The sequence below is a fragment of the Amblyomma americanum genome, chromosome 6 (genome assembly GCF_052857255.1).
Source record: "Amblyomma americanum isolate KBUSLIRL-KWMA chromosome 6, ASM5285725v1, whole genome shotgun sequence".
NCBI classification, from domain to species: domain Eukaryota; kingdom Metazoa; phylum Arthropoda; class Arachnida; order Ixodida; family Ixodidae; genus Amblyomma; species Amblyomma americanum.
This window is the reverse complement of record NC_135502.1, coordinates 93,342,767-93,368,247: the sequence shown is the minus strand read 5'-3', so window position 1 is coordinate 93,368,247 and position 25,481 is coordinate 93,342,767. Positions and strand designations below refer to the sequence as shown.

General features: G+C 46.2%; 1 protein-coding gene across 1 annotated transcript in view; it reads right to left on the bottom strand.

Annotated features, from left to right (window-relative positions):
* The window catches only part of LOC144093856 (acetylcholine receptor subunit alpha-like), a 165,984-nt gene that overhangs the window by 5,406 nt on the left and 135,097 nt on the right, over positions 1-25,481 (bottom strand). The window contains exons 3-6 of the mRNA XM_077627586.1: positions 12,028-12,072; positions 9,837-9,946; positions 7,793-7,973; positions 111-1,001 (exon numbers count right to left, since the gene is read on the bottom strand). Of these exons, the coding sequence (XP_077483712.1) occupies positions 111-1,001; positions 7,793-7,973; positions 9,837-9,946; positions 12,028-12,072 (1,227 nt within the window). The remainder of the gene's footprint in view (positions 1-110; positions 1,002-7,792; positions 7,974-9,836; positions 9,947-12,027; positions 12,073-25,481) is intronic.

Sequence of the window (25,481 nt, the reverse complement as noted above, 5' to 3'; positions counted from 1 at the left end):
TTTGTCCATTATTGTTGGGTATGTCCCTAGTAACTGACGTTTGTATTCAGCACAAAACTTCCGTTTCGCTGAATATTTAGGCAAGAGCATGCACGCGGAAAGCTACGAACCTCAATGTGGTCCTCGTATCGACGCGTGTGGTCGGCTATGAGGTGCACTGACTCGAGGGCCCGCTGCAGCTCTGGGCAGAAATGGAGCCGCATTCCTGGCCCTGCCACAACGGGTGAAGGCGGCGAAGGATGGCGGCGGCCGGCAGAGGGCTCCGCAAATTCTGCGAACGTTTCGCTGGGCGCCCTCCGAAGGCCGTGCACCTTGCAGATGATGGGCTCCTCCCGCTGAAAGCCGTCTTCGAAGCCGGGCCCCGGTGAGGTGCTGGTCGAGGCGTACGACTCTCTCTGGTCGGTGCCGTTGCAGGCGGAGGGCACCACGAGCTTGAAAGGCGGCTCTTCCTGCGCCGGTCGCGGCATCCGCAGGAGGCGCGGCAGGGTCTGCAGGAAGACCCGCTTGACCCAGGGGGCCATGCGATGCGTGGACGAGGTGCGGAAGTGCACGTTGAGGACCACCACGGTGACGCATATGGAGAGGGTGACCAGGACCATGGTGAAGAGCAGGTACTTGCCGAGCAGCGGCACCACGAGCGACGCCGGCGGGATGATCTCGGCCAGGAGGAGGAAGAAGACGGTGAGGGAGAGGAGGATGGAGATGGAGAGCGCCACCTTCTCGCCGGAGTCCGAAGGCAGGTAGAAGACGAGCACGGTGAGGAACGAGATGCCCATGCAGGGCACGATCAGGTTGACCGTGTAGAAGAGCGTCTTGCGGCGCATGCTGATGTTGAAGGTGATGTCGATGTACGGATGCTCGCAGCACGTGTAGTACTTTTCGTGGCGCACCGCGGGCACCTCGAGTATGTCCCACTCGACGCTCAGGTAGAACTCCGTCAGGTCCACGCCGATTTCCACGAGGCTCTGGTTCTGCACCTCGTCTACGTGCCGAAGGTCCACCTGCGTAGAGAATCAATCAATCAATCAATCAATCAATCAATCAATCAATCAATCAATCAATCAATCAATCAATCAATCAATCAATCAAGCAATCAATCAATCAATCAATCAATTAAACAATCAATCAATCAATCAATCAATCATATTGATGCTATCGTAAGAATGTTTAATTCGCTCCTTTGCAGCCACCGATAATAAATGTTGCTACAGTTTCGCGGCCACACGAGCTATTTCTCGTTTTCGAGGCGGAGTGATCAATTGAATGTCTCCTGCACAGCAAAACATTGCGACGTGAACGCTGGCAGTTGTCTGTTGCGATCTTATTTGGGTAGCAAAGCTGCTTATGGCATGGCGTCGCAGAAGACAGCACACCTCCCAGAGCGACCAATACGTGTGGTTTGTCTTCATGTTGCTGGTTTACAGCGAAACCGAGAGTGAATTTTATCCACAGAAGTATTCAGACTTGAGGATGTGTAACGTTGGATACCAGCTGTAGCCAGTGTTCACAATAAATCAAATTTGAAGTATCGGCATTTCGTATCAACATGCTACACAGCTGGTTTTATCCGCTTACGAAGTATCAATCTCCTTCTTCGCAACCAAATCTTCCTGGATAGGATCTCTGAGGCAGGTACATTTTCATTCTCTCGAAACGCCAGGCCGCTCCTTCACAACAATAGAAAATATTAAAGTGACAGCGTCAAGCGTCCCATTCGGCGTAAAGCCCTGCGTTGGTATCATTGTGACTGGAACATCTTGACTGGTCGAGATGGTAGCGACGTAGGAAAGCAGTTTTGTTGAAGAGTGAAAAAGGGGTTCAAGCGGAATCGAACCGCTGTCCTTATTGTCGGCCGCAGGGGCACACTACTTCTACACCAGCGAAGAGCATTACACGGGATGAATGGAAGCCTTGTACGGGCACCACACAGAGCACAGTAGGAGAATTACAAGGCGGGACCACTTAGTTAATCTGTAAGTAATCTGCGTCACTATTAATATTTGACGAGTAAGTCTAATTGAGCAGTATGATAGCAAGAAGTGAGCCGATGTGTGTGAAAGGGTGCGTCAGGGGAGCCACCAGCGACCGTGGAATCCTTTAACGCTATCGCGTCATAGTTTTAAAGTGAACTAAAGTTTATCTCGCGATTTTTTATCTCATGACACCTATGGCCCGGAGAAAATACAGGAACTGGCGGGTGCTTACATAAACAAACTCGACGCATCGAAGTGCGACAGTCTGCGCGACTGTTGACAGATTGACAAAGCGCTAAATACAAGGACGATTAGTGAATACACAACCGTTACATCAAGACTACATCAGTGCCTTTGTATTCCTCTCTCGTAATTGTGCTTAGCACGGTTATCTTCACTTAGTATGATGCTCTAACTAGCCTGCCAAAAAGCCTTAGACGTGTGACCGGTACGACAAGCTGATTAATCAAGGGGCGAAGCAGTTGCTCCGCTGAAAAGACATCACTGAAATGTTATCCAGATAGAAAATACTGCATGCGTATCATGCTGCCTTACGAAAACATATTCAATCTGTTTTTGATTTTTTCAGTTTCACTCAGGAAAAAAAAAGGGAAACTAAACAGAAAGCACAAAATAAACCTGCCATGTTGCCCCAACCATCCAGATATTCATGCCGAGCAAGATCTTTCCATTTGATGAGATGGTTAAAAATACATTATCATATTCACTGTGGTCGCATGAAACCTAGGAAGGAATTGTAGTCGCCCGCCCCTGTCCCGTCTCTTTTTGCGGTTTTTGTTCGTAATAGTGTTGCGTCAAAAACTAAGCTGTTGGCGGTCACATATAGCAACATAAAAGCGAAACGAAATATGAACAGATTCCACAATACCTGTTTAAGTAGGACGAAATTCGGAGCAAGATTTCAGCAAATCGCCGAGGCACTACGACAGGTATAGTTTGGCGGCACTTTGCTCCGCTAAAGCCAAATTACGGCGAGGGGAAAATAGAAATAAATCAGGTTTTCTGACTGGCAAATCCTGCTTCACGCTGACAATTATAGCGCGTAGGGCGCTTCCCGTAATCTCGTAAAAAAATGCGTTAACATGTGCCAGTGTTCTACCTGAGTACTTTCTATCCACACGCAAAAATGAAGATATATTTGTCTGTCATATTCACTCTAACTGGGCAAGCGACCTGCACTTTTAATATTTGCCGGCTCTTTTAACAAAATGAGTGAAAGAGCGAACTTTGCGGTGAGCTGAGAAAGCCGAGGGGCTCCTACGCGGACTGGGCAAGTCTGATTGTGACAAAGTGGCCGACCACATTCCCGCGTGGTTTGGTTCGTAGCACGATAACACGGGCGTCGCGTGCGCGCTTAACTCTAAAGTTGCGCTGTGTTGACATTAATTATGATGTAAGATCTCACTTTCCACAACTTAAATGCCGTGGAAGGGAAATTAATATGAACTGATGAGTGCTATGGGAAAGATAAAAAAGAAAAGAAAGAATAGAAGAAAGAAAGGAAAGAATCAAGGAATGAAAGCGCAAGAAAGAAAAAGAAAAGGCACTCAAGCAAGAAAGAAGAAGCTTTCCTTTGCATAAGTGGGGCTGATTTGTGGGGAGTTTTTCCGGGATACGATAGCAGGCAAATCTGGCGAAATTGCCGTTGATGGGGCTAAAGTGAATTATTTTTTTCTTTATGATTGAACGCAAAAGAGTGCGGAACGCCGAAGGGTTTTGCGGGCTTCTTTGTCCGCCAAAGAAACTGGGCTGGTTTAAAACCTGCTTCCTCATCACAACCGCTTCAATCTCGCCTCCAGTTGAATGGCGCCTTGAATGGAGGTAGACGCCGTAATATACTCTGCGTATTACGGAGTAATAAGAGATGTACTGCTATACATGAAGTGATACTGCCCAACGTACAACAGCGAATACCATCATTGTATGCTGACGTCGTGAAGCGACATCGGTAAGGCGCCGGTGTCATTTGTGCCTATTTAGTCCTTTAGACATCAGCCACTTGGTGGCTTTCAACTCGTATTGGACACAATGATGCGATTCACTCTCCTGAGTGCTACGTATGGTCCTGGATATTTCTTCTTTTTAAACTCGACGTAGCGAAAAAGGCAGAAAAGAGTAGCTTCATTGCGCCCCACCTCCAAAAAGACAAGAAAAAGCGTTAAATCTTCCACTCTCGAGCAATGGGAGACCGTGTTGGTCAGCGCAGACCTGGGCGTTCAAACCAGGGCCATTGAATGGGCTACTCAGGTCGCTGTCAGCCGTGCGCTCATAGCCACCTAGCGCAGATCATCCGTGTTTTGAATTCTGTGACGGAATAAATGTCTTGCAATACAATCCACTTGAATGCGGGGCTAGTGAAGCGGGCAGCGAAACTTGCACCGCTAAACACACTGAGAAAGGATTCCAAAACTAAGTGACATTGCATGGCTGATCATAACTCACTAACTTCATATGAAGGACAGCAGAAATCAGCACAGAGATAAACTTCCTGATCTATGAACTGGCCTTATATTTTGGTCCAACTAGCATGTACTGCGGAGTGTCACACATGTGAAAATTTTTGCACACACAGTGTCTTCGCTTCTTAAGGGAGTCGGCTACGTTGTAGTAAAAAAAACGGAAATCAAATCAAAACGGAACGGCAGGTTATTAGGACGCTGACGTGGTGCTTCGCCCAGCGGGATCTCTGGCTAGCTACAAGATACGCGGAGGTGTGTCTAAAAAAAACCATGATCAGACATTATAAGCATCATATGATGATTTACACCAACCACCTCGCCTCTAACTATTATTCGCACTATTCAGGTATTCAGTTGCTAGGTTAAGGAGGTATTCAGAATTTTCGCAGTGCTATAAAACTGGCGATCAGTTGTAAAAATAGGAACATAAAAAATACGTCATTCTCGCCATATGTTCTAAACAGAAAAAGCAATCGGCTCAGAGTGCCTGGCGCTCATAAAAATTGTTGCACTCCCCTGTCGGCGATGGTTTAGTGCTTAAAATTAACAGTTCGTTTCACTTTTTTTTTGTGAATCAACCTCATTTTACGTTCTTTATTAACACTCGTTGTTACTTACTGAAAAAGTTCCTCACACACTCGGATAAGCTCCTTCCGTATGCAAATTTGTCGGGTGCTCTCTGTCCTTACTTTTATTAGTTAAGGTTAGCAATGAGTGCCCGCTTCCGTATGTACTTAAATTAGAACAATTAAAACTTTAAAACTCCAGCAGCTTTCCAAGTGCAGTGAAAGCCGGTAGCTGGGTTGCCAACTTCTCGCGAAGGCGGGCTTTTAAAGGCCTTGAGCCCTCAGCATTTTCACCATAACTTGCCACTAATGTCTCTCTAACTTTCACTACACAAATAAGCGCAGTCTTTGCTTCACACCTTTTTCAGCGCGGGAAAGCTTTCAGCAACTTAGCTATCAACTCGATTGCTCTGATTACAAATAGCGCTTATTTGCCGCGAAGACAGTAAAGCTTAACGTAAAATCGTTGGTTGTATTATTCGAGCGAAACAATTTTGTTGAAATGCTGGCGGTGCTTTTAGCAAAATTCGGCTTATTTATGGAGTGAGCCACGAAGTTAACTTTTATCTGAACCAGGCAGTGTAGACAGGAGCATTGCGTGATGTGCACATGCCTTGCGTCGCGAACTGCGCTTTTTTTATTTCATATTGTTTGCCGCCAACTCGTACGCCTGGCCGGAGTAATCGAAATCATCGTCCTCCAATCGCAGCAGCAGTTTAATAAGATAGTTAAGTACCTTGACTGCTCCTTTTTAACTACCTCTGTTCGGAAAAGTTCTAAGGCAGTGTTAGTCAAATATGATTAGGGAAAACCCCATGGTGGCTCAGATTTCAATCAAGAGCGAAGATACTCATTAACGCCTGCCTGAGGGAAGTTATCTTACAAATAATTCATTGCTAATGAAGAATAATTACTCGTTACCGGCGGTCTTAGTAATGTTTGTTCATTATTGATTATGCGCAATCGCTCATTAAAACTTAATTGTATGGGCTCAGGTGGATGGCATTGAAGAATTACTTCTTTGAAATATGAAGGGAGCCAACAGACACCGAAGCCAAGGAGCACATCGGAATTTTATTTGTTTCAATTTGTGGTGTTATGAATCGGATATTGGTGGTGTAAATATTTAAGGCAGAAAGATATTTTTTTTTAGAAAGTAGAAGAAAAACAACCACATGCCGCCGGTGGGATCCGGACCCACAACCTCTGAGTTTTGCATCCGGTGTTCTACCAACTGAGCTACAGCAACGGCTGTCCAATCTGATTTTCGGCGGTATTTATGTGTAGTGTAAACGAGTCCAGGTTCCACTAAACATAAATACCCCCGTAAAGCAGAAGATTATACAGCCTTCACCGTAGCTTTTCAGGGGTGTTTATATGTAGTGCAACGGAGTCCATGTTACGCTGCACGTAAATACCCCCGAAAAGCAGAAGATGGACCTCCGTAGCCCAGTTGGTAGAGCACCGGACGCGAATTTCGGAGGCCGTGGGCTCGCATCCCACCACTGGCATGGGGTTGTTTTTTCTTCGGCTTCCGAATTAAATATATTATTAAAATATTCTGCCTGTTATTCTGCCATTGGTGAACACCACAAATTAAAAAAATATGTCGTATGTTCCTTGGTTTCGGTGAGTGTTGGCTTCCGTCATGTATATAATTACGAGCTCCTCTTTTCCCTTCCATTGTCTGCTTAATAACATTGTGTTCACCAGCGCCACCCCGGTCCATAGCGGCGGACATGGTACGTCCTGTATTGCCATGAGTGTCACGAGGCATGCGATCGAACGGAGAAAGTGGAAACTGTGCGATAAACCTCTTACCTAACAGTCTATAGCCAATACAAATCGTATAGACAGTCTATAGACAATCTATAGGTTTAGGGCCATACACCTTTAGTAGACTTTAGTCTATAGACAGTCTATACACTATGAATAGACAAAAATATCTATAGGAAGGCAACAGAGTCTACCAAGCCTATAGACTCTCTCTCTCTCTCTCTCTCTCTCTCTATATATATATATATATATATATATATATATATATATATATATATATATATATATATATATATATATATATATATATATATATATATATATATATATATATATATATATATATATATATATATATATATATATATATATATATATATACGGGCTGGTCCTCCAGCCGAAACGTCGTGAATTAAATCCTGTTATGTTTCTTCAATTTTTGGTGATTTTATATCACACACACACACACACACACACACACACACACACACACACACACACACACACACACACACACACACGCACACGCACACGCACACGCACACGCACACACACACACACACACACACACACACACACACACACACACACACACACACACACACACACACACACACACACACACACACACACACAACCGTTTTTGTAAGGGTTGCGCTGCCTACGGCATCAATACTGTCAGAACCGAGGCCCTCGTTAAGCGATTCAACACAGAAGGGAAGGGAAATGAGAGGCTCGGTGTGACAGGCATGTGAAGGAAGCCAACAGTCACAGAAATCAAGGAGCACGGAGGATTGTTTCTTTTCTGTTGTTCTGAATTGGAAATTACTAGTGCAGTTATTTAAGGCTGAAAGATAATTTGTTTGCACGTAGAAGAAAAACACAACCACATACCACGGGTGTGATCGGAACCCACTACCTCCGATTGAAGTTTTATAGTGTGGCTCGCTCACAGCGAAGTGATAATGTTGTGATGTGATATCAAAGGGAAGTGCACCTTGAATCCGTCGTAAGTCCACGATCCGAACTTCATGAGGCACGTCTGCTCGTCGAAGGGGAAGAACTCTACGTCGATCTCGCAAGAACTCTTGTAGATGGCGGGTGGCTTCCACTGGATGCGGCCCGTGTAGTTGAGCTGCGCCTTCGTCGACAGCGTCACCTCGAAGTTGCCGTCCGCACTGCAAAAGCGCATATAGTTCAGCAGCTGGCGGCGATGCTACTCGCGTGAAAGAGCAAATGTCACTGAGCAAGGACGGGAGTGTGAGCAATGGGCGACCACTTCTCTACAGCGTATATACATAAAACGAAGTCGCTTTATCCGAATGTTCATATCTTTACTGAGATCTTTGTGGCTCCTGCATACTGGCTATTTATCTGAAGTGACCCCTGGTTTTATTGAAATACTGTTGGTGTTCGTTAACAAAATAGAATGGTCGGTTTTTAACTGTTGTGTTTCGGACCGTGTGCAAAAATATGGCTTCAGAATCAACTGCCAGTTTAGTCCGATCGTATAGATGGAAATATTAATGTGCCATTCATGACAATTACAATAAGAATCATTATGCAGTGATTCACTAAACAAGGGTTCACACTCACGCAAACTGCAATTAAAACACAGAACGCAGTAAGCCGCACCAGAAATCCGTCATAGTACGCGACAGGATTTTGTGAAGCGTCTTGGGTTTCTCAGTGACGTTTTTAGTGATGAGTGATATCCTGCTTGCTTATGTTATGTGCACTGATACATGAGAGCCACCATATTCTAGAAGGACCACCATCATAGCGATCTTCATACCTAGAACCCGGGCTTAAGGTTAATACTGTCTTCCAGCTTTCCTAGAAGCCGCGTAGGCTTACTGCATAGATCAGGCTTGGTTCCGCTTTCTCTGCTACCCGCACCTTGTTGGCCGGAAGCGTTTACTTGGGGGCCCTGGCCAGAATCTCGATGTGCTGGACGAGAGATGAGGGTCGCTGTGAACCTTCTGATGAAGAGTCGTCTCACTTGCAAATGTACAGAACTTTTAGTCCAGGCATGGAAAAGCTGCTACGTTTTTGTATCATCGCCATAGTTATCAGCCTCTACCTTTTATTCCGGTTCGGTTCCCTCAATGTATTTAAGCACTCTTCTTTATTAGACCCAATAAACCTCTTTCGCATCCATCATCATGCCACAAGTTCAGTTTTAGTGACTCCTGTTCATTGCCTAATGTGCTCCGTGCTAAAATAACACCAGAATATACAGGCGAAATTTCCGTAAACTCTGCGCTGGCCAAGTCATCTGAGGCACCTGAAGAAAGGAGTACAAGCGGCTTGTCCGAAAACTGCTGAACATATGTTGCAGAAAGAGCAGTGCGATGAAAATTATGTGTGCTCCCGAAGAAAGAAAAGACAGGTTAGAGGCGGAATTCGTGAGCTTACGGTTAAGCTCTGTCACGTCCTCTCGGAACGTTGTCATTACAGTGCATATAGCGGAACTAGCCTCTAAAGCGTACAGGTTGTTACACATCAGTGAACTGTAAGCGGAGCTACCAAATAATCAAAGGTCTTTTAAAAATGTCTTGGCTGTGCCGTTTCCTTTGCTGAATGAGTGAAAGCATAACCCATGCATGTAACGCACCTGCGTAGCATTTAGCGAGCGATGGCAGTTTCTTAACCTTTGACAGACCATGAGGTCAACGAAATTAAATTGACATCTGCAAAATGTGATCTTGCACAAAACGAGAGGCATTAAAGCTTTCTAAATCAACAATAATAAACACTAAGAAGCAGAGTGATAAGCATTGGGAGAAGTCCATTGGGTCGAATATTAAGGATTCGATGACAGCAAAGCATCTGGATGAAAGAATCAGGCTGTGATGCTTTCGCTGCAAAGTTAAACTTAGTGCTTGGGTTGCCTTTGTCCCGCCTTTGTTGCGCTGTTCAACCACCATGAATGCTTACCAACTCGCCCAAATCTCAGCTTTACTCAGCTTTACACTCAATAGTTTCTCAACTGCTACGTCACTGTCTGGCTCAGGCAGCGCATGATCACAGTGGCCTACTTGTTGTAGAGGACGATGTCGGGCCTCCAGATGTGGTCGGATGGTACGTGCAGCATGTCCACACCGCCGTAGTCACGCGGGTCCCAGCTCAGCTTGTAGTCGTCCCAGTACTGCGAGCGTGAACGATGTGGTGTGAGAGGAGCAGGGTCTGAACAAGAGGCATAAACTCAAAAACAGAAGAGGCGGCTTCAAGCCAGGACGACGTAACGGGCAGGAACAGAACGCTTCTTAGGTGAAAAACAGTGTGATCCTGCTTTTGAAGCGAAAAGCTTCACTACGCGGGTCAGAGGCGAGCTTCGCATGAGCCGAACTGGTGAGTTATGCGCATGCGCGAAAACGAGTGACGTCACGCGCCGCAGAGGTGGTCGCTCCTCGCCGCTGCCGCAGCCGTCGCCGCCGCCGACTCCGTCGCCTGGCCTTTCGGCGCAGCCGCGCGCTACTGCACATGTGCGTCATGTGCATGCGCAAGGAGGCTATATAATGCGCTTGCCAGAAAATAGGCGTGCGCACTTGACACGGAAGGGAAGGAGAGTGCGGCTGCTGCTTGACTACGCAGAAAAGCAGAGAAACTAAATTCGCTTTTCGCTCTTATATCCAGGCTTAACCTGATCTAAGCCACTGCCTATTTTTTTTTTCCTTCAATGAAACTGTAAAGTAAGCTAGACAGGACCTGAACCTGAGTTCCGCAGGAGGACCTCCACACATATGCCAATTTACAGAACAAAGATGGCGGAGTTTTTGTTAGAAAGTCTTTGAGGGTAGAGGATAAACGGCGCAGTCTAGACGGGAAGTAGGAAGTTATAGAATTAAAAGGACCCAACAGAAAAGTGCCCTCTCACGGGATCCCCGCTCGAAGTGCGTAGCCGGGAACTTTTTGCGAATTGAGATTTTGTGGTCAAACCTGCTCGTGGAACTCTGAGATGAAACAACTTTTTCTGTGAGCCCACTGATGGCTTCTCACCAGGTTTCTTCTGCCAAGCCTCAATCTCGCTGGAGCTTACTCTTCACGCCAGGAACTTTCCCCATAAAGCGCGTGGCCTCGGCAGACCCGACCGAACACGTCTTCACTGAATTATGCGTCCATTCAAGCTCGCCTATCTATGTGTGAAAGATCAGAGTGTCCGAGGACCAGACTCAAGTGATTTGCGTCTTCATCTAATTAAGCACGCCATTTCTGAGTATTCCACTAGGATCTCGTCCTGACTGTGATCAGCGGAACGTTCTCTGCCCGAAGAACGGCGCTGCCTTGTTTTATGAGTGATGGTGTTTAGGTACTTCATAAAGGTCGGAAAAGCCTAGGGCACTTCCAGAAGAGCTCCGAGTATCTCTGTGTGCTGCGTGTCCGTGTTTGGGCTCCACCTCATATTTTGCTATGTTAGAGCAGAATGCCAGGCCTTTGCTTCAGCTAACCACGTGCTGTTACTAAACGACCTTACTTGTTTTTCTCTTCGTCCAGTCCTTTTAATTCCGTACACTTCATCTAACTGTGGCGCTAAAGCAGCTAGAACATAGTTCAAAAAGTGCAGTTTATGAAATTTGTCATAGCATTCGATTTTAGGTCTTCACCCTAGCGCTGATCATGCAGCTGCCAAAGATAAGTGCAGCACTTCATTGCGCGAAAAAAAAAAGTCTGGACAGCTGGTATGAATTGGCCTTGCTGAAATAACCTTTGAGGCAGGTGACATTACCCGTTTGGGACTTTAAAATTCTTGCATTATAACTTTAATAGCAGAAAAAAAGCGTGATAACTCAGTCTGCAAAGAGTATTCATCACCAGCAATATAGTTTTTCGTTGTTAGTGGCCATTCAAGTAACTACTCGTAATATGCAGTCAGACCGAACTAAGGGCAGAGTTTTATGCAAGTCAGAAAAAGGGAGAAGACATGTAGTCGTCTGTTCACTGATCAAAATTTCTATGCCTGCGCGGCGACTGTTCATACGCACATGTGCACTCTAGTCACAAAGAATTCAGTACAATAGCGGATATGTTTGATACCGGTGGTTCTCGGAAACGTGCAGCGCTGCTGCAAGTTTAGTGAAAGGTCACTCGGAGCGCCCAGAAAAAAAATGTAATGCAGTTTCCGCAATACAGTGGCATCATCAAAATAAGGTTCTACTTTGGGCATAGTATTTGATCACCTCGACAGTTTTCATGTGTTGTGAGGGGAAAAAGAAGTCTCTGTACACTCACCTGCTCCACCCAGAGGTTGGTAGTCATGATTTGGTTTTTGAGGTTCTGAAATGAACAGAGGAAAAAAGTAAAGTGAGAGGGAGGGCTACAAAATATGAAACTACTGCGTTTCCACACTGCTGGTAGTAGACTCACGCGCTAATCGACTCGTTGTGTGTGCACGTGTGTGTGTATGCGACGTACGCAGGTCTTCATTTTGAAACTACCTTTACGTAGTACGTATACGGACAGTCGTCAGCGCGCTTAACATGAATGCCGGAAAGCGTGGCCGGGGGTGGCTTGGACTGACGCCAGCGCCGAGAAGTGTTGCGCGCTGTTGCCGAGATAATATCTCGGTATGCTTGCGGTGGCTGACGATATCTGGAGTGCAGCTCGATTTGACTACTCACCTTGTTATTTCGCTTGTATCTAGCCGGCGGTGTGAGTGCGCTCACTTGACTGTTTGGCTACTTTTATCTACTGGCCACGGCTCAGGCGGGAGGAGAAAACACGTTGCGACTGTGAAAGATACGCTAAGGAGACTGGCTTGTTATGACTTCGTTGACTTAAGGTTAAGTAGAGTTGAGGACAAGCTTAAGGGACGATATTAAGTCCAGATCAACAGCAAGGAGACAGATCATTTTATGAATGAGGTGATATTTCACACCACAGAAGTACGGGCGCGATTGTATGGACTCATTTCTAAAAAAAAAAAAAAATTAGGCAAAGGTTTAACCCGGCTAAACCTAATTAACCGAAGCGAAAGCTTGAAAGTTAGGCCTGTTAAAGCTTGGCTAGACTTGGTTGTTGCTTGGTGGTAATAACTGACGTTTAGCCAAGGTTTACAAGGTTTAACTTTAAAGCTTTCGCTTTGGTTACTTTCTTCGTCTCTGCGGCAGCATCTCGGTGAGCTACGTCCACTGGATTGTCGGATTCGGACTGTCGTCATCGCAACCTCTGAGACGCTGACCGTTCACGAGGCGTCTCGCCTGGATCATCCATGACGACAGCTGCCGGTAAATTGTCGAGAGCGGTTGCAATCCGTTGGCACCGGCCTAGAGGCAGCGGAGGCTGTCCAGACAGAGCGAGCGCACAGAACCGTCGTAGCTGCGGTTGAGTGACGTCACGGTTGTCACGTGACTAGGCAGAGGCGAGCGCTCGGTTTCGGCGACGGCTACTGAGTGAAGTCATAGTTGTCACGTGGTTTCCCCTCAGTTTAAGATCAATTTCGCGCACACGGCGAAGGGGCGCCGGAGGGGAGTACTAAAAGCTTTCGCTTTTAAAAACAACGCCAGTATAAGGTGAGACATTGGAAAGAACCGGAAAGAGGACCCAGTGCTGGCCTTGTGTCCTTTCCTGAGTCATGCCTTATATTTTCGCTTTGCAACTTCATCTGCAATCAACTGATTTGCAAGGTCGGAGGCAAGGAGCGTAAAGCTCTTCTTACATGTGACTCGTGACATCTAATTTGGCGTGAAGTTCGCGAGACATGGGTGGGATTACTATAGGACGCGAAGGCGGATAAGGCCTTGTTTCGGTTTCCGTGGCAGTCAGCTTTGCGATTGTGATTTTCAAGGCGCACCAAGTTTCTGCTGCTGCCGTAACAGCATGCGTGCCAGTCAGGAGACGTCGGAGCCGAGCTGGAACCATCGTTTTCTTTTGTTTATACATTGAGGAAACTTCACGCCCGATAGCTTCACTTTCCAGGTTTTTGTTACGAATGGAAATATCAGAACCGGTACAAGAACAAAAAATAGTTTTACTTCTAAATAAGCCCGTTATTTCGAAGAAGCTGAAGGTTCCAAAGGGAGTGTGCGACTATAGGAGTGCAGATATGCTTCGCGACATGACAGAAGATGCAAGCAGTAAAATAATGCTTTATGCATGTATCATGGAGGAATTCATGAACAACTTTTGAAGAGAAATGACATGCGGCCTCTACAAGCGTATTAATGTCATCTTTTCCTAGCACTACAGAAATATAAAATCAGTCGCCAAATGATGTGAAGGACACTGATACCCAGAAATTACAAATCGGTTTCCGTAGGATTGTACTTATGAGGAGCATAGGTAAGATATATCCTACTTTTGCGAAATATGCATGAATCTCCTTTTGTATTACTTTCTCTTCCTGTATGACCAGGGCTGGTGGGTTAAGAGTATGACTGAATGAATGAATGAATGAATGCTTAGCTTTTTTTGTTGACGCTTCTTTGACACAATGCTTGCTAACGTTTGCTGGAATGACGTTTAACCGTTTTAATCTAATCAGAGAGTGGTTTTTGCCTTATTAATGTATCTACATAAACGAGAGTTCTTATAATTCAGTGAATAAACTGAGACAGGACAGTCGTGAGCACCATTGGGGGTACTGGACAGGATTTAGGCTAAAAACAAGCTACACCGGCATTTCCCTGCCGTGAACCAAAGAAAATCAAAGAGCATTCGAAAATCATAAATATAGTCTGTAAATAATATTAAAGATAGGACACGGTTTTAGGACAATAGGGAGAACAAGGCTTTGTCGGTCACGTTTTTTAAGCAGTGGATAAAATGGATATTGGAAAAATGGCCTCAAAAACATCTATTCAGCAGCGAAAGGGCTAGATATATGTTTTGAGATTTCTCTATAATCACGTTGGAAAGAAGGCAGAATTAGTTTCTGGCTTTTTTACGGCGGAATTTGTTATTTGCCAACTAATCTAAAATCATACCTGCATTTTATCCGCATGCATTCATTACTTGAATATGGAGGCCTTTGTTGGGACCCGCATACACATGGCAGTAAGCAAATTAGAAAAAAATTCAGAACGGGGCAGTCAGGTTAGTAATGAACAATTAGAGCCAGGAATGGAACTTAGCATGACAGAGTGCAAATGAAAATTCATATCACAAGAACAGAGAGACTGCAAAAAAAAAAAAAAATCTTAGATGAAAATTCTCCAACATTTTTGCTCCGGAACCGGCTTAAACCACGAAAAACATTTTCAACTATCAACCTACACGTCGAATCGATCAGATCATCTTTGAAGATCGAGGAACTTTGTTTTGGGGGTGATGTTTTGTAGCGATAGCTACATTACTCTAACACTTATAGCATTCAGCGTGGCACCCCTTGAGCTCCGTGGCGACGCCGTGGCTGGTCACGTGGTTGGTCACGTGGTCCGGAGCAGCTGCCGGCGAAACCGAGTGGGAGGGAGTGTGAGAGGGGGAGAGTAAATCCACGTCCAGGGACGAAGCTGAAGAAGGAACGCCCAGCGAAACGGAGCGGCGAAAGACTGACTTTGCTATTCGACTGAGCGAGTTCCACTCGGCCAGCTGTAGCTATCGCGTCACTGCAGGTTTAACCAGAGCTAAACCAAAGCCATTTTTTTGTTTTATTTTTCGTTCGAACTGTTCGAGAGTTGAACAGTTCGCCATGAATCATTGTTTATACCTCTTCAAGAGATGTTTTTTTCTGCGCTTTAAATGATTGTTATGTTTTGTAGACACCGTACCATTGTGATCCCCAAGCCTTACGGGACAATGGTAGTAACTAATAAATGAATAAGTAATTATAAAACCAAGCGTTATTGAAAAGTATAATATTGGACAATAAATTAAATGATTAAATCGTTAGCTGAAAGCTATCTGGCTGTTTTTTTATATTACAAACTTATTCCTGGTGATTAGTCTGTTTAGAGGCTGCCAGTATAACAAATAAGAGCGCAATGATGGTTACAAAATGGTGTGAATGAATTTTTCTACAGACATTATTATACCTTGCTCAGCATATACACCTTTGTACTGACAAAAAGAATAGATTCACGAATAATGAAAAGAGTTAAATAACCGTACTATGCGAGAGCAGTGCTAAAGAGAGTTTGGAAAGTAGTTACTTTGCGTCTATTACTATCATGATTTAATTCATCCGAAAGTATTTTCTTTATTAGCGCAATTTTCTGATGGCCCTTAAGTCATCACTCTCTTTAACAATGCTGAAGGTGTGATAATCATCATACACGCTGTGATAAGTTGCGCACCAATAAACTCTGAAGCTAGATATTAACCCTTTGCTATCTAGTGTCACTGTGAGGAAGCTGTGTGAAGAGGAAGGGAGAGCGAATATGGAACTTCAATCCAGCGCCAAACAATTCCTGATCTTTTATTTCTGACAAATACTTTGGGAAAAATAGGAGGACATTTTATGGATTAAAAAAAAACTACTCTTTCTGGGCAGTCGCGTTGGTTCGAGGCCTTCGAGGTGGTTTTTCGCACAACTCTGAACAGCTGCAGAAAATATCAAAATGTTAACTGCAGCTGATTGGCGACATACCGATTTCGCGAATATTAGCGACGCTAACAGAAGTTTGATATTGGCTTGAGTATGTAGGGGCATTATCTGGAAGTAGTGATTGCTTTCATTGATTCATTCATATTTTGGCAATGGAGGGTGAAATTTAATTTATGTCGCCGATCGCTGTCGATCTCTTTCTCATGCTCTTTTACGTGCGCTACAGTTTATGATGACAATTTTACGCATCAGAATGTAGATTTTTTGTCTTGATGCTATAGCGATGTGCAAGAATTACGTAATTGGATCGCCACGATGCGGACTGAGCGTTGTGTAGGCGAAACGCTTGTTTTCGATCACCAGTAGTTCGTCTTCGGCATCCTTGCTCTGAGTTTGCTATTCTTCGCATTAAACACATTTCCTGTCCGGGAATGTAAGCACGACTGCTACTAATTTAAGTTGCTGTTTCCTTATGTGAGAGGGATCGGCGGGATAAAGGGCTGATCGTAGAATATTTGTGCTGTTCGTATGTGCCTGAGTCACAGCAAAATATGCACAATTTCATTACATTCTGTGATGCTTGGCCGAATGGCTACGCTACTCTGTCACACGCGTCGAGAGCTTCCGAAGAAAATAGACGCGACTTCGGGCCGCAAACTTTTTGAAAGCTGGCTTCTCAGGTAATATTTTTTAAGGTTTTATGAAGCGAGGAAAATTACGTGGTTGTGCGCTAGGTAGCGTAAAGCACAACAAATCTTGTCTTCTCTTAGCCCTGCGTCTCAGCTGAGCTCATAAGGATAATTTCTTGAAGTGACTGGCGCACCACCAAGCAGGCGACAACAGAGTCCAATTTGTGGGGGTGATTTATGGCCGCCAGGAAGGGTTAAGAGCGAATTGGAGATACATGCCATTGACCAAAAACATTTTCTCTGCAATGAAGCACCACGATAGAGCGAGCGCGAGCGCTGGCTAAGCGCCGGCGCAATTAACATGAATTTTAAACTGAATATTATGATTAACGCATCAGTGTTATCTCGTTGATAACGCAAAAACATGTCCAACATTCTCGGACAAAAATTTAAAAAATTGGAAAGTTGTAATATACTCTCATGGAAATATAGAAGGTAATGGTCAATTCTTCTGACATGTAAACAAATCTTTCTTTTAAAGTGTTTCTATCAATCGAATCGAACCGTTAAGACGGCCATAGAAAAGCAACGGGGAACGCTTTTGATGATAGCAAAAACGTTAATAGGAAAAAAAAGAACAATGCCGTCAGGTGATCTGCGGATATATTGACTGTTATAGTGAAATAGGTTACATTATATGAAAAAAAATTCGTTCATAAATGGTTTCCCGCTTAAAAATTCGTTTGTCCGGAATTGTTGCGTATGCTTGCTGCAGCAGAACCGCGCTGTGGAAGTATGCTCGGCAGTATTTTCTAGCGGACGAAGAGCAGTAAATTGGGGCTGTCATACAGGCTCGACCAGAAGCCACCGCCACAACGCAGTCCTCTAAGAAACGCCCGCACTGCGGCGCGGCAGTCGGCAGAAAATGGCCGCGCTCGAGAACGGCTCTGAATTCTGGTCTATATCATAAGACAATAACATACTGGGGCTCCGGAGACGTGCATGAGTCTACTCTTGTTTCACACTAAACAAAGCGAGAGGGGGGAGGGGGTCACGATCGTTTATGTAAAGCGAGACGTGGTATGCAGACGTGTTTTTCAGGGAGGAGCCCCACTGTCTTCTTGCCGTGTGTGCCATCGATTGTATTCGTGATCTTAACACAGCAGGCGAGACTAGAAGCCTCTGACAATCACAGCGGCGGAATTTCAACGAAGACATGCATCGCTTTTTTAGGTGTGTTTTTTTCGGGGATATCGACGTACTGTGCCTCTTCGAAACGCTGTAATTTGTTGCAGTACCTTGTTAACGTTTCCTGGTTTTCTGATTTAACTTTCTTCACGATCTTGACACGGCGTCCTGTAATTGATGCCACGATATCTTGCACCTTTGAGCACGATCTTCAACACGGCTGCGCTCGTTCTTTGACTTGCTTGGAGGAAAAATGGGAGATGTGGGCGTTGCAGTCATTGAAAGTTTCAAATAACGAGTCGCCCACTTCAGGCTCATGCGTAATGGCTGTCAGTTTTGACCTTTTTCTTTCGCTGCGGTAGGGTGAGCGTGAGTGTCTTTATTTGGCTCACTTAATATGCATAGCACTAATCGTCAGCTAAGCCTTTCTTCGCTCTGTCTAGTAACAGTTTGTGCTCTTCCGGACTGAAACTGAGGCGGAAAGAGCGGGTAAACGGTGTGAAAGAAACGGACCTTTCGCGGCCAATGAGACGCTACGAGCGAAAGCTGAGGTATTTGCTCGAGTGCATTGGCTTGCAGTGTGAACACTCTTCGTCGGACCAGACGCTTTGCGTTGTTTTTACATCTATGGGCGTCGCAAGTCGTAGCACAGCTTGGTGGGGAAGTATACAAAAAGTAGCCATCAATTTGCCGCAGAAAAAACTTCGGTAGCGGCTGGGACGTTGCCAGAGCTTGACCTTCGAGTTCTCTGAAGGCGATATTCGGGCAATGCACAAAACCAAATAACCCAGCGCCGTACCGAGCAGTTGCTTGACGAACAAATCACTAAAAACTAAATATTCGTTCCCTGGTCTGAAATCTTGAAGTCGGCCAAGGTCGTCGACCTCAAAAGTGGTGCGGGAATGTAGCGTTGGGTATTTACTGAAGGCTTCGTTGCATCATTATATTCAGTAACAATTTCAGGGCGCTAGTAACATGCACTTGACATCAGAAAGGTCGCAATGCCGTTCTGCAGCGCCGATGCTAATGTTATTTAGCTTTTTAATAAAATATGTCGAATCATTTACAGAAGTTTATGTACGTCAGGTAACGGTAGAAGAAACTTCATGTGCACTCCGGGAAATTTTAAAGAGGATCGAAAGTAATCTATAATTGCGCGAAGTGGTATCCCGGCCTGGATGTTTTGGGTAACCCACATAGGGGCTGAGGCTGATCCACTAAAATCATAGCAGTAGTTGTTGGGATGTGAGAAATACGCGTATAAGGAAAATAAAAATACCCCGGGCACGGTAACTGCCCCACTGAACGGCAGTCGCCTGTATATTCCTTCGCCGAAAAAGCAGTGAAGACAGGACAAAGGGTGACGATGAAGTCGACTATGTAAAGGATTGGTCACCGCAACGAATACATGAGGAAAATCAGCATATAAGGCAGGGCACAGTGCCTAACTTCGACCACCGTCTTAGCTAAAAATGAGGCGGAGGAAGAAAAGGAGAAGGAAAGGCAGGAAGGTTAACGGGAAGAAGCCGTCTGGCTGCCCTGCACTGGGGGAAAAGGATGAGGGCATATAGAGATGAAGGATGAAAAAGAGAAACACGAGAAACAGGAAAATGAAGTCATTACGAAGTAAGGGTTCCGTAAAGTCACAGGCTATTGTGCAGGCCCGGCGCTTGCGGTCTCGAGGAGAGAACCTGAAGAAGCTGATAAGAAGTTCACGAAGCTTCCCTACAATTTTTGCATGGTTCGAATTGCTTCTGCAGGATTGGCAATTTCTCCATAAAAAAACAAACTGACGGTCGATTTGCATAGTTGGGCCAAATGCGAATTAGGTACGCTAGCAATTCGGTTATCACTTTGGTTCCGGTGTTCGGATCATTGTTCACGGATGGAAGTTGTTGGGATAGCGATAGTGGGTCAATGCCCATTTGTGCAGATTTGGTCAATCTCTAATTATAGCTCATTGGGAGTCATCATACCACTGCTGGTGCATTGGTGCAACGTTAAGTGATGCGCCATTGCCCTGATATGGCAGGTGATGCGATCGGCGAGGCTTGTGCGACCAAGGTTGCGCTCCCCGAGCGACCCCTCTCGGCTTCAGAGGTCGGGATTTTTGCGAGAATGCGGGTAGTAGTGCTGCTGTGCTAAAACTGTGTCGCACTTTTTACACACCGGTCTTCCACCGCCAGACGGTGTTCTGACTGGCGGGTTGTGTAGTATATTGCTTCATAAAACTATAGTCCTGTCGGTTTTATTTCAGAGCGCAGCTCTCACGCGCCCGTTCCTCGATTCCGCGTCCTAGTCGTCGGCGTAACACGCCACCTGACAACCTCTGTTGTCTATAGAGTTTGGAAAACTTGTTTCCTCCCTCCGTATCGATGTGACGGACCATTATGCATTTAATCAGCACCGGCTGGGGAAAGGGGTAAGTTCCCTTCATGGCAGGAGCGGAAGTAGCGACGGAAGTGCCACACAGACGGCTACGTGGATCTCCACAGCACAGGTGAGTGTCTTTTCGTGATCCGGCCAACGTCGCGATCGCTTGAAGCCGTGCGCTATTGCAGCCTCCCGCGTCAGGCGTACGGGAATGGCTTTGCCCCAAGATTGAGGCGCGCACGTGAATGCTCTTGGCACGTGCAAATGCTCGCCGCCGATATCACCGAAGTCCCGCCCCTGCCTGAGACGGCAAGTCGAAAGCCCTTATTATGCAGCCTTCTACTTCAGAGGAATGCCTAGTTGACGTTTTGTAGCCAACTGGCTCACTCTGTGTATTATTTGCGAAAGCAATAAATATCATCTTAGTTTACAGGCGTGTTCTTGTACCCCCTTTGTTCCCTCGAGCACGGACCCCTCCGCGGTTAGCGAGCGAAGCCGCCGCCTCCACGGAGTGGCATGGAAGACCCCACTATATATCCTCAAGGAGATACGGGGAGCGAACATCGGCCAGTGTTGGCTAAAACGTTCAGACTTATGCGAATGCATCATACCCCAGGACGTTTCTTGCCTCCCGCGGATTACCCAGTGTTTTGCTGTTTATTCAAGAAAAAGCCCTACGCATTATGTGATCCTTTCAGACAATCCTGTTTTTGAATTGGACCCTATTTCCAGCGCCACAAAAATGTTATCCACCATAACAGTCATTGCATCAAAATAAAGTTAAAAATTTTTCACTTCCTCTCCCTCTTAAATCTTGTCGCAACATTTACGGAATGGCAGATTAAACAAGTGCCCGGGCCGCTTTTCTACCATTTGTTTCCCTCGCTGTTACAGCTCTTAAAAAGTCACTTGGGGCAGAGCGGAAACACTGCGCACTTCTCCATTCGTACATGAGCGTTCCGCTCGAACTGTTTGTATTGAGTCCGCGTGCTTTTACTGCGCCGTACTTTAGCGTATTTCTCTCTTTATTCGCCTCCTGCTCCCGGGCCACACAAAAATAGCTCATTGCCAGAGATACCCTGGCGACACAGGTCATGTTTCACTCCGGGCTGGCACTATTTGCCGGAGTTTGGTCCACAGGGAACGCCGGACGGACAGCGTGAGCAAAGTTTGGCTCGGTGTCGGGAGAAAGCTCGCACTGCTATGAGCTCCTGTCTCTCTATATATAATACTACGCGGGCGCGAGATGCGGCGGCTCTCTAGCGGCCGAGAGAACTTCCGGAAGGCCGCGGGTCGCGCTTAATGTTTAATGGATGCCCCCCCGCCGCCGCCGCCTGACTTCATTCTTGTGCGCCCGTGATGGCTGAACGGAATTTGCTTCACTCGCCTGCAGGGTGCGTCTGGTTTCAGTGTAGTCGCTCGCGCCAGGATCTGGACGACGCTATGTGTACCGTCCCGCGATCGTGTCAAAAACTACAGCCTTCTTAGAGAGAACTTTTGGACAGTTGGCGTCGTGGATATGGAATTGTGACTTCTAACGAACTCAGATGTCCACAGTCTTCAGTGATGTTGTTTCGGTGTTGTCTTTTGGTGTTAATCGCGGAGGTTTCAGTACAAATCGCGCTCTTAAATGCCAGTTTTCGTGCCTTTTTAAAAACGTAACATGAGTGTCGTCGCGCATAAACTGTCGCCCCAAAAATGTTTTTATTTACGGACAGGCTTTCTCATTAAATGACACTGATCTATCACCTGCACCTGAAGATCCCAGGCTACCGCACTCGTGGCAGGTGTCCGGTTGCACGCGGTTCTTGGAGAAACAAGTCCTTTAATTTCGTCGAACGATGTCGTGGCTGCTGTTAGAATACCTCCTCGGCATCTTTAGTACAGCGAAGCCTGGAGGGCGGCAGTGGTTATTTTTGGTTTGGTTTGGTTTATGGGGGTTTAACGTCCCAAAGCGACTCAGGCCATGAGGGACGCCGTAGTGAAGGGCTCCGGAAATTTTGACCACCTGGGTTTCTTTTACGTGCACTGACATCGCACAGCACACGGGCCTCTCGAAATTCGCCTTCATCGAAATTCCGCCGCCGCGGCCGGGTGGCACTGGTTACTGCAGTATCATATGGCCATTACACTAAATACAATCATGAATGTACTCCTTGCACTGCGAACTTTTGCAATAACGATAAGCAATATAACAAAAATTAACGACAAGAAATGTACTAAACCAGTGAGTCATTTAGATACTAAACGTTTTGCGGCTACTACCGCTACTATAGCTATTAGGCCAGTATACTATCGTGTAGCAGAACCATTCGGTCATGCAAGCACGTGTCAGTGATGACAACACCTGTGCGCCGCAACGTTATCTCTCATCTCTCAGTACGAAGAGTCAGAGTGAGAAGTGCCCCCAAGGAAAAGTGCTCCCCCAAGAAGAACTTCGCATCCAAGCAGAGAAGGGGCCTTTCTTTGAATGTTTGTTTTATCACCACAAAACTTTGTGAAGTTGAACGAAACCAAATACACGAGTAAAAGTTCCAGGCAAGACGTATGGCCCGAGCATGCCGGGTAGTGTATTCATACCGTCAAGGCGCCGATTATACTCTCTCAAAAAGCAATTGAGCCGTGGCCCCATTCTCACTTCCTCACCGGCCCGTCTTTGAGTGGGGCACGGATAGCCATAAAAATAAACGAACGAACGTACAAGAAGAATTGGGGGGGGGGGGGGGGGGCACACCTTTGACGTACGCAGATGCCGGTGAAAGCGGCAGCGGGCCGCCCATAAATAAAGAGCTTCCGCAAAGGATGACAAAAAATAAAATAAACGAAAGCAAGCCCGGAAGTGGGTAGTACATACTACTGCATATCCTGCCGTCCTTCCAGACTTCCGATGAAAGAAGGGTAAGGGGATGATGGTGGCCGGGCGGGTGTATTGCATAGCCCTCATTATTTTCTTCTTAATCTTGAGGCCAGCGTTTTCGCGGTCGGCGTCGGGAGAGATGGAGCGCGGGACCTTAATTGCGCCATCTATTATAAGGGCATCGCCGGAAGCTCCCCGACTGACGACGAACGACGGTTCGTTGGGAGGTTAGCTCGCGACGCCCTGAGCCCGAGACTGAAGGTTGCTTCCGTCCTTTTCGTCTTCCACTCGGTCGACTGCGATCACACGCCGCATTAAGCGCGCAAAGCCTCGCCACGCGGCGTTCCTCCACATATCTGCGGTGAAGAGGGCGGTCCCCGCATAGTGTGCTTCAGTGGGAGGCTTGCATACAGAAATAAGGCTTCACCGAAACTCACGTGGCGTACGTCGGCCGTTCGAGCGGAAGACGCAGATTTGGGGCTTCGTTGTTCGGGGCGCGTTTCTTGCGCAGTCTGCCATTCGCCGGCAACAAGGAGTGTCCTCTAATAGTTGCTGTTTTTTGTCTGCTTTTGTGGTTGCTTCGTCGCTGATTATGAGGGAGATGAAGATGTCTCATAGGGAACGGATGAGAGGGTGCATCATATAGTGAAGGGGAAACTCCTCGTTAGCGCAGTGAAACGGAAGCACTAAAGAGTGAATGGAACCATCATCATCGTCATTATACGTGCTCAGTCCACTGCAGACCAAAGGCCTCACCCAACAGAGAACAGGACTTAAATGCAGCAGCAGACAGGGCACAACGAACAATGGCCCCGGTAGCCTACCCCCCCGCAACCACGTGTACCTCGCCCCACTACCTCCATAGGGCAGTTGCTCTGTCCAGCTCTAGCGTGTGCGACCAGCAACAGATGATCGCGCTGCCCCGCAGGATAACAGAAGCTATCCAAGTCCTGGACTGACGATCCTGCACACAACTGAGGGCCGGTCTCCCTGAAACGCTTCATTTTAACGAAATGTGCTTTTCACCATCGCCACCCACGCTCCAAAGAGGAAGACGAAGGGAGGCTCGCTCTCCCAGGCGGACATCAGAGGGCAGTACCCACTCAACCCTGGCCAATCCCCCGTCGTGGGTATGTGCCATGTGACCAAGACAACAACAACAACAACAACAACAACAACAACAACAACAACAACAACAACAACAACAACAACAACAACAACAACAACAACAACAACAACAACAACAACAACAACAACAACAACAACAACAACAACAACAACAACAACAACAACAACAACAACAACAACAACAACAACAACAATAATGGCAGTGACTTTTCCCTCTACAGAACAGCGGCGAGGAGAAATACAGATACGCTTAAAGGTGAGTAGCGCCAGCCAGTAAGAAGCGCCTTCCCTCTCACCTCGTGCTCCGTCTCTTCTCAGCCTGGGGTCTTTTCTTTCCCTTCTGTCTCTCTTTACGGACAACTATACAGGGCATCCTTCTCTTCCTCCTTCTCACGAATCACGATGGAATCATGCGACCACAGGTGCCTCATTTTCGAGTCAATCCATGTGACAACCTAAAATGCGAAGCTAACCTGGAAAATCCTCATATTGGCAGCTATTGACAAAGTAAAGGGTTTTCGCTCAGAACATTACGCCGACAATGGATGGCGGCTTTTGCCATAACTGAAAAGAAATTGCAGTTGTCGCTATGAAATATGCAGTCGTGAAGAAATCAACGCGAAGGCGAGGCGTCCGCCAAAATGAAATAATGGCTTTGTTTGTTATGTGCAGCAGGTTGTGTAGTATGGGCTTCTACGCCTACGCCGATGCTTCAACCAACAGTGTCGTTTTATAAATATTTGTTTGAGCGTGTCACTGTCAGCTTCAGGTGGATGTGAGAGCTTTGAACGAATAATATTGACGGACACGTCAATCCAGATCTCAGTGTTAAATTGTAAAGAGAACTTTCTCTGATAGAAATTTCCGGAGACCTTCGCTACGGCGTCTCTCATAGCCTGAGTCGCTTCGGGATGTTAAAGCCCCATAAACCAAACCGAAAAAATATACATAATGTAGTACTAAGGTAAATGAGAACTAGAAAACATAAATATTATAAAGTCCTCTAACAAAAAGGCATGCCCCATGA